This window comes from Pongo abelii, chromosome X (genome assembly GCF_028885655.2).
Source record: "Pongo abelii isolate AG06213 chromosome X, NHGRI_mPonAbe1-v2.0_pri, whole genome shotgun sequence".
Lineage (NCBI taxonomy): Eukaryota > Metazoa > Chordata > Mammalia > Primates > Hominidae > Pongo > Pongo abelii.
The window spans coordinates 37781621-37793963 of NC_072008.2; the positions used below are offsets into that span (position 1 = coordinate 37781621).

The 12343-nt window shown below is 42.1% G+C and overlaps 1 protein-coding gene across 1 annotated transcript in view; it reads left to right on the top strand.

The window, feature by feature from the left end:
• The first annotated feature begins 906 nt into the window (after nt 1-906).
• The window catches only part of LANCL3 (LanC like family member 3), a 110744-nt gene continuing 99307 nt past the window's right edge, over nt 907-12343 (top strand). The window contains exon 1 of the mRNA XM_002831514.5: nt 907-1927. Within this exon, the coding sequence (XP_002831560.2) occupies nt 1355-1927 (573 nt within the window). The 5' untranslated portion in view covers nt 907-1354. The remainder of the gene's footprint in view (nt 1928-12343) is intronic.

The following is a 12343-nucleotide window of genomic DNA, read 5'->3' on the forward strand; positions in this document are numbered from 1 at the left end:
AGAAACTGTTCTATGAGCCACTTACTCCTTTGTGTCTTGCATAGTCCCTATCAAAATGCAAATACTTCTGGGAGACGTGACCTCTTTAGTCTTCAAGAGTCAACACTTTGGGAAAGGCAGAATTATTTCAAACAGCTGAGCACAAGAAAGGCAACTAGCTTGTGTAATTGTTCATTTTCTGTTTTTTTCTACCGAATTGTAAGCTACAAGGGATCTAGGACCATGTCTATCTTATTCATCCATCTATTTCCAGGTTTCAGGACACATAGAAGACCTTCCATAACGCCCTTGGGAAAAAAGCATGGGAACAAACATGGGAAAGAACGGAGGGAAAGGGGAGATAAAAAGCCTAATTAAATTCTCACAGAGCATTTATCCTAATATTAACTAATGACCTCAAGATATGTATTGAACTTTTACTATGCACGCATGGCAGGAGGGGAGTGCCCCTTCCTTGCCTTAACCTGGTGTGGTTCTTTGAGCTTTTACTCCTGTATACTCAAAGAAAACAATACAAAAACCAAAGCTGGGAAAAAAGTTCCTGTATGGGATATTTCACCGTTTTAATGCATTAAACATGATGTGCTCAAATGCCCCAGCCTTTGGGATTGAAACATTCATAATGAGAACTCCGAAGCGACCAAGATGAAATACAAACTTCAAAGAAGGCGCCCAGTTTTGTCTTGCTACTCTAGCCTACAGTGGCGCCTCAAACTTTAATGTGTATGCGAATCACCTGAGAATCTTGCTGAATATTCAGATTTGGATTCAATACGTCTGGAGCGAAGCCTGAGATGCTGCGTTTTTAACATGATCCTGGGTAATGTTGATGCTTCTAACCCAAGGACCACACTTTGAGTATACAAGGGACCAGAGATCGTTACCTCTACCGCCAGGTGTGTGTATGCTGAGTCCCAGCGTTCCAGATCAGTGTCCCGCACGTCCTCGGCCTTCCGCCAGGAGGGGAGGAGCCGGGGGCGGAGCGGGAGGAGTGGCGCGGGCCCCGCGTGGGTCCTGCCAAAGATCACCTCGGCCCCTTGGAGAGGCAGCCGAGCTGCGGCGGCGCAGGAGGGGGCGGGTTCAGCGAGGGCGCGGCCTCTGAGGGGGGGCGCACGACACGCATCCCCCGCGATCGCCCCGGCCACTCGGGAGCCTCGCAGCAACCCAGCGCCCCACTTGGCCATCCGCTCCTTGCCCGCCTCCTCTTGTCACCTCCCGTCTCATCCTTCTCGCTCCTTCCCCGCCGCATACACCGCCATCCGAGTGCCTCAAGAGAGCCGGAGGTGGTGTGCGGGGCTGCAGGGCAAGACTTCAAGCGGTCCTCAGCTCCGCACTAGGGGTCACGGGCAACAGCATGGACACCAAGCGCTGCTTCGCCAATCGCTTCGATGACTACCAGGGCAGCCTGCTGGCGGGCCAGTGTGAGGAGGCGGTGGCGCCCTTGGTCACCGCCACCATCGAGCGCATCCTCCAGGAGCTTCCCCCACTCGGGGGCGGCGCGGAGGCCCGAGGGGCGACGGCCGGGGCTAGCGCCTGCCAGGGGGGGCTTTATGGCGGCGTGGCCGGAGTGGCGTATATGCTCTACCACGTCTCGCAGAGCCCGCTTTTCGCCACGGCCCGGGAACGCTACCTGCGCTCGGCTAAGCGCCTCATCGACGCGTGCGCCCGCGCTGAGGAGTGGGGCGAACCGGACGCCGACACCCGCGCTGCCTTCCTGCTTGGGGGCGCGGGCGTGTACACGGTGGCCACGCTCGTATACCACGCCCTGGGCCGGTCCGACTACGTGCAGCCGCTGGGCAAGTTCCGGGCTCTGTGTGCCGTCTGCGCGCCGGTCTCCTTCCTGGAGTGCGGCTCCGACGAGCTGTTCGTGGGCCGCGCGGGCTACCTGTGTGCCGCGCTGGTGCTCAAGCAGAAACTCGCCCAGGAGGTAAGAGGTAGCCCCGGCCGCGAGAGGGCGCTCGCCGCCTGCCCGGCCTCCCTTCCCCGGACTCCGTGGCTCGGGCAGCACTGTCCCGGGTTGCTCTCCGTGTCTTTGTTACTCTTCGTGTGTTGCTAGCATTTCTTCAGTCTCTGGAGGTCTATCTCCTGCTTTCGTCCGTCTTCTTTCCTTTTTCAGTCTCTCATTAGTTGAGATTCGGCGTCTCTGCGCTTTGTTCCTGTTTTCACTCTGAACGTGGCATCGCCCCGGATGCCTGTTAGCTTTCTGGGGGATGACAGTGTGGCCCTTTCAAGTAAGATGAAAACCTCAGAAATGGAAGGGATTTCCTTTCCTTTGACTCTGCTGTCAAAAGCTGAGGCATCCTCGAATGTTAGAGTGCTAGAAAGTAATGGAACTTTTCGGGGCCGATGTGGAGTTAAGTTGCTTCTGGAGCCCTGGGTCTGTAACCAAGAATAACTGCTCAGCTGTGGGTCTGATGTGTTTACTGTCTTCCTTACTATTCAGTTCAACCCATGGCTCTTATTAAATGCATATCTGATAGGAGTGTCCCCTTTAAAAATACATGAATGTAGACGGAAACGTACCCGGAAATGTACCCCATTGTGGTTGAATGTGCATTATTTCACTTAAAAATATTTGCTTAGGATGGGCAAGACCACAGCTTTCTTGACAGGGCAGCTTTTCTTGATGAATAACTTTACAGTGGCTCCTAAAGTGAATTGGTTTTCACATACATATTTTTTCCTGGACTCACTTTGAAATCAGCATGTGGTTATTAGAAGAGAATATGCCAGTTCCTGTGGAGTAGGAAAAAGAACAAAACTCTGAAGGATCACAGTGACTAGAACTGAGAGAGACGCACTTTCATTCATAATCCACTGGAGCCAAGTATTGTTCTAGGGAGGAAGTGACACATTTAACTTGGCTTTATTTAGGTAAGAAAGGCGTTTGAAGAAAAATTAAAGGTATATAGAGTGTTTTAAAAGTAATTAACTTAGATCACCTCTACAGAAGCAGACAGGTTTTTTTTTAAATAGCAGGTGAGGTTGATTCAAGTGAGAAAAAAGATTACTAAAGAATGTGCACTGTGTTAGCTGGGCAGCAAAGGTCCATGTCACAAAGTTGTCTTGAAATAGTTTGCTCTGCTTCTGAGTCACTGTTAACTGCCAGCAGTTTTTCAAATGCCCTTCCAGTTGTAGAAAACCTTTTAGAAGGCCACAGAGATATTTACATATCATTTGCATTACATTTGCATCTGCTCCCCTCACCTTGTAGTCTGGCAGCAGGCGATTTTCAAAAATTTTTTTTCCAATTGTTTTCCTTAATCTTGTCTCTTCCCCTTTCCATGCCTTGAGGCCTTTTTTCCAGAATGGAATGGGAAGAGTGTGTGACCACTAGGTCACACAGCTGGAAGCAGACCAGGAGGACTCTGCCCAAAAACTGGTGGTTCGGGCCAATCTGCAACATTGATCCACAAAAGACATCTATTAAGACCTCTCTTCTGCCCTCCTGCGAAACCAGGGTTTTTGTTTTGTTTTGTTTTGTTTTTTTACTAATCGAGTTGAGGTGCTTTGGCCCCTGCTCCCAGGAGATGGAACAAGCTTCAAGGATAGCAAAAGAAAAAAAAAAAAACCACCACCACCAACAACAAAAACAGGTCTTAACCTGAGCCTGAGCAAACCAGTTAGTTCCAGTGCCAGCTGCAGCTGTGGCAATTCAAGATTTTCTGGCTTGAAAGGTGTAGGGCAGGGGCTAAGCATGCCAGGCTGGAAGCCCTTTGAGGGGAAAGTACAAGTTTTATACACCATCCCCACCCCGCAAATCCTAGCCAGCACAGGACTTTGCCCTCAGTAGGTGATCCATAAACCTTGATTAGATTGAATTGCATATTTGTGTCATTTCTCTATAAATAATCTCTCAGTATGTCCTGGGTTTCTTCCCCTCCGATGTCATTTATATTCACATTCCTCTGGCAATTCCCTCAGTTATCGCTCTAATTTAGATCCTCCCCACATTACTGGGGACATCTTTGCCAGTAGATGAATGAATGAATGAATGAATGAATGAATGAATGAATCACCATATATTGGGATTGGTGCAATATACTTTGAGCTAGAATCTCCCACTCAAGCCGTTCCATCCACCTCTAAGAAACAAATATTTCAAAAGACACTTTTCATCATGTTATTTCCCTGCTCAACATACTGCAGTGGCTCTCTATTACTTTTTCTCCAGTGGCTTGTCATCTCACAAAGTTGTGATTCTTAAAAATAGCCGAGAAGGCCCCACATGATCTAGCCTCCTACACACCTACTCTACTCCTTGCTCATTCTTCTTCAACCACACTGGCCATCTTACTGTTTTAGTTACTTTCTTGCCTCAGGCTGTTTGTTCTTACAGTTCTTTCTACTTGGAACACTCCTTCTAGATATTTATAGCTAGATCTCTGACCTTGTATAGGTATATATATGTGTGTGTGTGTGTATATATATATATATATATATATATATATATATATAAAATATTTTTTTGAGACAGAGTCTCACTCTGTCACCCAGGCTGGAGTGCAGTGGTGCAACCATGGCTCACTGTAGCCTCGACCTCCTAGGCTCAGGTGATCCTCCTACCTCAGCCTCCCAAGTAGGTGACACCACAGGCATGCGCCACCACACCTGGCTAATTTTTTGTATTTTTTGTAGAGACAGAGTTTCACTGTGTTGCCTATGCTGTTCTGGAACTCCTGGGCTCAAGTGATCTGCCCGCCTCAGTCTCCTAAAGTCTGGGATGACAGTCATGAGCCATTGTGCCTGGCCTTGTATAGGTCTTTACTTCCTCAATGAGGCTTTTCCTGACTACCCTATTTAAAATTGCAACCCCACCCTCAACTTATCCCCTTTTTGTGATTTGTTTTACTTAAATTGTTTATTTATGTCTTCGCCTATTAGAATGTAAGCTCCATAAGGATTTGGTTTCATTGATATTCATTGCCAAGACTGCCTGACACATTTTTAGATACCCAGCTTTGTGTGTGTTTGCAAATATCACTCAATTTTAGTGGTGTCCCATTTATCAATATTTTCCTTTATGGTGGTAGTTTTGGTGTCATGTTTAAAGAAATCCTTTCCTACTGCCAAAATTTCAGTAAATATTTGTTAAATGAATGAATGAATGAGTTATAGTTTCTTCCAATTATTTTTCTTGGCTTAAGCTCAACCAATAAAGCAGTGCTTCTTAAACTTTAATGTGCTTAGGAATCACCTGCAGATCTTGTAGCGCTGCAAGTTCCTGGGTGATACTGATGTTGCGGGTCCATAGAGCATGCTTTGAATAGCAAGGCAATACTGTGCTGCATAGGTTTTGGCATTATACCTGCCACCTCTATTAAGGCATACTATAAGACACCATTCTATGAAGCTTGATATGTTTATTTAAAAGGTCTGTAGTTTAGAATGCTGATTACTATATCCTACCTTTCACTCTAAAGACCCACAAGAGGAATTGCTCTCAGATTGTAGAGACAGTAATAGTTGTGTGACTCCTGGCAATTGATTGAATTTTTAAAATCTTCAAAATATGTCATGTAACTGATTCTATTTCTCACTTTGTGTTGGCTACTAGGGAGTGTATGGCTAGAATTGTGGTCCATATAAGCTAGCATACAGTACCTTAGCAGATCTATATTTATATGTAGACGTTTCCCCTGGGTTTATCTAATTTGTTTCTTCCTTAGTTTACCCTTTTCTAGGTTCTTTTCTTTTTATTTGATTTTGTTGTTTGTATTTATGTTTACAAGGTTCAGATATAAGAAAAAGATGTATGTGTATGTGGCAAGAGACAGAGAATCCCTCTCTCCAGGCATGTATTTTCACTTAACTTGGCCTTCCTGGAGTAGCTCCAAGGATTTCTTAGGCAGATATCCTTGAGCAATGGGGCATTGAAGTCTCAAGAAATCATGCCATAAAAACTTATATTGGGCCCATTCGGCTTTCCACTGATTGGTGGAAATGTAGCGGACAATGGCAGAGGGATTCGGGGGAGACCTAGGATCTCAGTTAAAATAATAATTCTGCCACTGAGTGATCTTGGAAAAATATTTTAACATCGTTGAGGCTTAATTTCCTCACCTGTAAATTGATTAATAAGAGCTTCTTCGTTGACTTATTCTGGTTTTCATTCATTCATTCAGTAAATGTCAGATTTCTACATGGTGTGAGGCAACTTACTAGATGCTTGGGTTCAGTAGTGAACCAAAAATAAAAGTCTGTTGGTGAAGAAAAAAATAACATCAGTCCTTTTAGATAAGGGCTCTTAGGGATGTAATCAGGAACTAACTGAGGACAGGTGGGAAAGGGGAGGACTGCTGTTGGTAGGAAAGTTCTGTGGAGGCGGCGTCCTGGCTTATCACTAGAGCATGGGAACCAAGTGGCTGCTCTAAGAACCGGCATTCCAAGCAGAGGGCAAGAGCCCCTAAAGTAGGAAATGACTTGGACATTTCAAATAAATAGAAGGAGGCTAGCATGGCTGGAGCAGAGAGAGAGCAGGGGATAAAGGAGTTTGAAACCATGTAAGGAGACATGAGCAGGGTAAAATCAGATCCTGGAGGTCCAAGTTAGTCAAAGTTAGGAGTCTGCATTTGTTTCGTGTTTAAAGGAGGAAATATGTTGATCTGACTTACCTTTTAGAAGGATCGCCCTGGTTTTCTGTATTAAGAGTGGATTGACAATATTAAGAATGATAACAAGGGGGACTGGTTATGGGGGGTCTAAACCCCTTTTGTGCCAAGGACTGCTTGTCAGTCTGGTGAAACCTAAAGGACCTCGTCTTAGAATAATATTTTTAAATGCATAAAATAAAACACACAGAATTACAAAGGAAGTCAATTATATTGCAACAATGTTACCAAAACATTTTTAAAATGTGTGAGTAGTAGCGTATGTGCTCCTTTATTAACGCATTAAATAAGATTTACAGCAGGCCTAATGATGATACTTTTGAAACAGTGATGAGAGTCAATGATATTTTGAGATACCCTCCACAGCTCCAGTGTGGTATGCATATATCTGTGATTTCTGTAGGTGACAAAGTCACAAGTACAACTAGTGGTTTGTGGTTTACATTTGTAACGAAATGCTAAATTGTTTAAGTAAGGTGGGAAACATGTAGATGTGATTTTATTTCCCCAGCCAAAGGAGACTGGTTTGGAAGTTGCTGTGATGACCAGTCCTAGATAAAGTACCTAGCACAGTGCTTAGCACGTAGTAGCTGCTAAATTGAATCAATGGTAGCCTTTTTTGCTACTACTAACAGAAAACCTAAGGTAATTCTGAATATCAGATAGAAAATGATACTCAATATGACGTATCTATCTTCCTGCTGTGATTTGAAAACAACAACAACAACAAATTATTGCAAAGTTGTTAATTGGGTCTTTGGCTCATTTCTAAGGTAGGTGGTTGGCAGCTGTATAAAGGGCAATGCTTTTAGCTGTAAATAACAAAATGCCCAATAAAAAGTCATCTAAATAATGAGAACATTTATTACCTCACTTAGCAAGGAGTGGAAAACTAGGCCACTCCAGGATTGTTTCAGCAACTCAGGAGAGTTATCTGAATCCAAGCTCTATCCAAGCTCTTTCCAGCCATTTTCTCTGCTATTCTCAGTGTTTGAGCTGTTTCACCTTTCAATGTTGTAAGATGGCTGCTGTCATTGCAAACATCGTGTTCCCCTAACTGAAGTAGTGAGGGAAGGTCTGAGGCTTTTTTTCCCGTGCATCTTTTTCTAAAGTCATGTAGAACATTCTATCCTAGAAGAATTTCCCTCTGACTCATTGCCCAGCACTTGGTCATTAGCCAGTTCTAGTTTCAGGGAGGCTGGGAAGGCTAGTGTTTTTATTTTTAAGCTTGATCATTGACAGGTACCGACACGAAAAAAGGGAGAAGGAAATGGTTGTTGGTTGGTTACCAAAGCATCTGCCATTTGGCGTCCCTTGGCAAGGTCTGTCTTGTGACCTCCTTTATCCATTCGCTTTTCATCTCTGTGGTGTTTCTCTTCCCTTTTCCAGGTCACCTCCATGTGTCATGACACCTGTAAGGTATCTTGTTTTTGCTGTTAGCTAGCTGCCAATTAAATAAAAGCTAAGATATTAACTATTAATTAAGATTTAAACTAGTAAAGTTTGGGGAATATATTTTATGGCAGCAACTGCATTTTTCCTACCTTTTCTTAAAATTTATTTCTCTCATCAAAGATATAAAACAAAATGAGTCTTTATTTATTAAAAATTTGTTTTAGGCCGGGCACAGTGGCTTAAGCCTGTAATCCCAGCACTTTGGGAGGCTGAGGCGGGCAGATCACATGAGATCAGGAGTTCGAGACCAGCCTGGACAACATAGTGAAACCCTGTCTCTACTAAAAATACAAAAATTAGCTGGGCATGGTGGTAGGTGCCTGTAATCCTAGCTACTCAGGAGGCTGAGGCAGGAGAATCGCTTGAACCCGGGAGGCGGAGGTTGCAGTGAGCTGAGATTGCACCACTACACTCCAGCCTGGGCGACAGAGTGAGACTCCATCTCCAAAAAAAAAAAAAAATTTATTTCAAAAGTTAACATGTTTTTTCTTTTTTTAGAACAGTCTATTCCATAAAATACCTGTATTTTATCCACTTATACAAATTATCATATTATACATATATTATACAGCTTGCTTTCTTGCTTAATGTACATTGAACATCTTTGCATATTGTATAGAGAGATGTAACATTCTTTATACTGGTTCCATTTAATGGTTATACTGTAACCCTTATTGATGGACATTTAGGTTGATTCCAGTTTTTCTCCTTTTTTTGCTATCACAAATAGTGCCATAAATAATATACATGCATATACATATACAGTAGTCCCGCCATATCTGCCAGGGATATGTTCCAAGTCTGCCAGTGGATGCCTGGAACCGTGGATAGTACCAAACGCTATATATACTGCTTTTCTGATCTGATACCTGAGACACTTACTAAGTGACCAAGGGGCAGGTGGTTTACAGAGTAGATATGCTGGAAAAAGGGATGATTCATGTCCCAGGTGGGAAGGAGAATGATGTCCCCAAACTTTATCATACTACTCAAAATGGCATGAAATTTAAAACTTATGAATTGTTTATTTCTGGAATTTTCCAGGTAGTATTTTTGGACCCCGGATGTCTGCTGGTAACTGAAACCACAGAAAGTAAAACCTTGGATAAAAGAGGACTGCTGTAAAATGCATATATACATATATAATGTATACATGTAATATATATGTGTGTATATGTATATATCTTTTCATATACGTATTTTTGCCTACTTTTGCAAGTATCTATGTAGGGTAAATTTTTTAAACACAATTACTGGGTCAAAGTTTACCAATATTTTTTATTTGATAGAGGATTATCAAATTGCCCTCCAAAAATGTTCTACCAATTTCTGTTCTCTCCATCAGCATTTGGGAGTGCCTGTGTTCTCACTGAGTTTCATCAGAGTTTTTAATATATGCTAAACTGACGAGTAGAAAATTAGGATGGAGGTTTCCAGGGTAGAAACTGAGTTCCCTTATTGTTTCTTTCAACTTTTACCAAACAAAATGCATGTGTAGGATTTCATTCAGTCTTTGGATTTGAGCGGTTCCCATTTTTCAGGCAGGTGTGTGTTTCATACTGCCTAAGTAAACCCTGAAGTTTGGCTTGAAATGGCAGCAGGGTGGGGCAAGCTGGATTTTTGTAGGCTGGATTCAATTCCTAATTGCCTGATTACAGATTTACCAGGAAGCAGGCACTTCTATGGGCTACAGCTTAGACCCTTTGTTATCCATGACCCAGAACCCAGTGAATGATAAAATGCGGTGATGTAATAAGGACTAACGATGACTGATCACTTATTTCCACACACTGTTGTAAGTTTTTTTCATGTATTATGTCACTTTTCAAAATGTACCTAAGTGTAATTTTGTTTGTTAAAATTTTTTATTTTTAATTCTCAATCATTATATATATTTATGGGGTACAATGTAATGTTTTGATACATGTGTACATTGTGGAATGAGCAAATCTGGCTAATTAACATATCCATCACCTGGCATACTTATCATTTCTTTGTGGTGAGAACATTTAAAATCCACTTTTAGCAACTTTGAAGTATAGAATACATTATTATTAACTATAGTCACCTTGCTGTGCAGAAGATCATCATAACTTATTCCTCCTGTGTAACTGAAACTTTGTACCCTTTTACCAACTTCTCCCCTTTCCCTCCCCATTTCCCCCCACCCACCTCCAGCTTCTGGCAATTACCATTCTACTCTCACCTTGTATGAGTTTGACTTTTTGAGGTTCTACATATATGTCACATAATACTACCAACAACTTTATAACATGGGCACCATTATTATCTCCATCATATCCAGTAGGGAAACTGAGGAACAGAGAGGTTGAGAAACTTGTTCCAGATCACACAGCTAGTCAGTGGCAGAGATGGGGTTCCATCTTCCCCAGGCTGGTTGCCAAATCTGTGATTTCAATTGGTGATCCTCATATTTTAATGTGCATACAAACCCCAGCGATCTTGTTAAAAATCAGCTTTTAGCTCAGTGAGCGTGGAGTGTGGCTCATGATTCTGCATCGCTACTGAGCTTCAGGTGATGCCACTCTTGCTGGTTTATGGAACAAACTTAAGTACAACACTCTGAATTACAATTTTTTTCCCCAATTTTATGGGGTTGCCTGTCAACAAATGCAACTGCTCCTGCAAACTTCATGATTTTCATCATTTTTTCCTGTACTGAGGATGACTTCTTCCATAGGTGCAAGAATACCAGCTCTCTGGTTTGTGGGTTATACTGAAGGAAAGAATCACTTCCTGCTGCCTCTCCTTGTAGGTTTAAGGGATATGTTGACATCTATTGAATGAATGAGCAAATGCATGGATTTCTTTTTCCTAATAGATGTAATTTTTCACTGTATACAGCAAGTTTTTCGAATTCCTTTAAAGGCCCAAACAAATCACATCCCAGCAATTTTAAATTATTTCATGATAATTCAAGAGACACCTTATTACATCATTCCCAAACAGAAAACATGAGCCTGATAATCATGATACTAAGCCTATTTTAGAGTCATTCCATTGATTTTACCTGTTTGACGTAAAGTAGTGCTTCTCCTCCAACTCTAAATTAATTTAAACTTAAAATGATCAGACATCTTCCTTTTTATTTTCTAATCACAATGATTTAACAGACTCAAAATAATTTAGAAAGCTTTAGATACAGTCTATTTATGTCTTTTCATTTGTTAATATACATTCCACTAAAACCCAAACTTATTATTTGTATTATAATTTTTTTATTATACTTTAAGTTCTGGGGTACATGTGCACACTGTGCAGGTTTGTTACATATGTATACACGTGCCATGTTGGTGTGCTGCACCCATTAACTCGTCATTTACATTAGGTATATCTCCTAATGCTATCCCTCACCCCTCCCCCCACCCCACAACAGGCCCCGGTGTGTGATGTTCCCTTTCCTGTGTCCAAGTGTTCTCATTGTTCAATTCCCACCTATGAGTGAGAACATGCGGTGTTTGGTTTTCTGTCCTTGCAATAGTTTGCTGAGAATGATGGTTTCCAGCTCCATCCATGTCCCTACGAAGGAAATGAACTCATCATTTTTTATGGCTGCATAGTATTCCATGGTGTATATGTGCCACATTTTCTTAATCCAGTCTATCATTGATGGACATTTAGGTTGGTTCCAAGTCTTTGCTATTGTGAATAGTGCCGCAGTAAACATACATGTGCATGTGTCTTTATAGTAGCATGACTTATAATCCTTTGGGTGTATACCCAGTAATGGGATGGCTGGATCAAATGGTATTTCTAGTTCTAGATCACTGAGGAATCGCCACACTGTCTTCCACAATGGTTGAACTAGTTTATAGTCCCACCAACAGTGGAAAATTGTTCCTATTTCTCCACATCCTCTCCAGCACCTGTTGTTTCCTGACTTTTTAATGATCGTCATTCTAACTGGTGTGAGATGGTATCTCATTGTGGTTTTGATTTGCATTTCTCTGATGGCCAGTGATGATGAGCATTTTTTCATGTGTCTTTTGGCTGCATAAATGTCTCTTTTGAGAAGTGTCTGTTCATATCCTTCACCCACTTGTTGATGGGGTTGTTTCTTTTTCTCTTGTAAATTTGTTTGAGTTCTTTGTAGATTCTGGATATTAGCCCTTTGTCAGATGAGTAGATTGCAAAAATTTTCTCTTATTCTGTAGGTTGCCTTTTCACTCTGATGGTAGTTTCTTTTGCTGTGCAGAAGCTCTTTAGTTTAATTAGATCCCATTTGTCAATTTTGGCTTCTGTTGCCATTGCTTTTG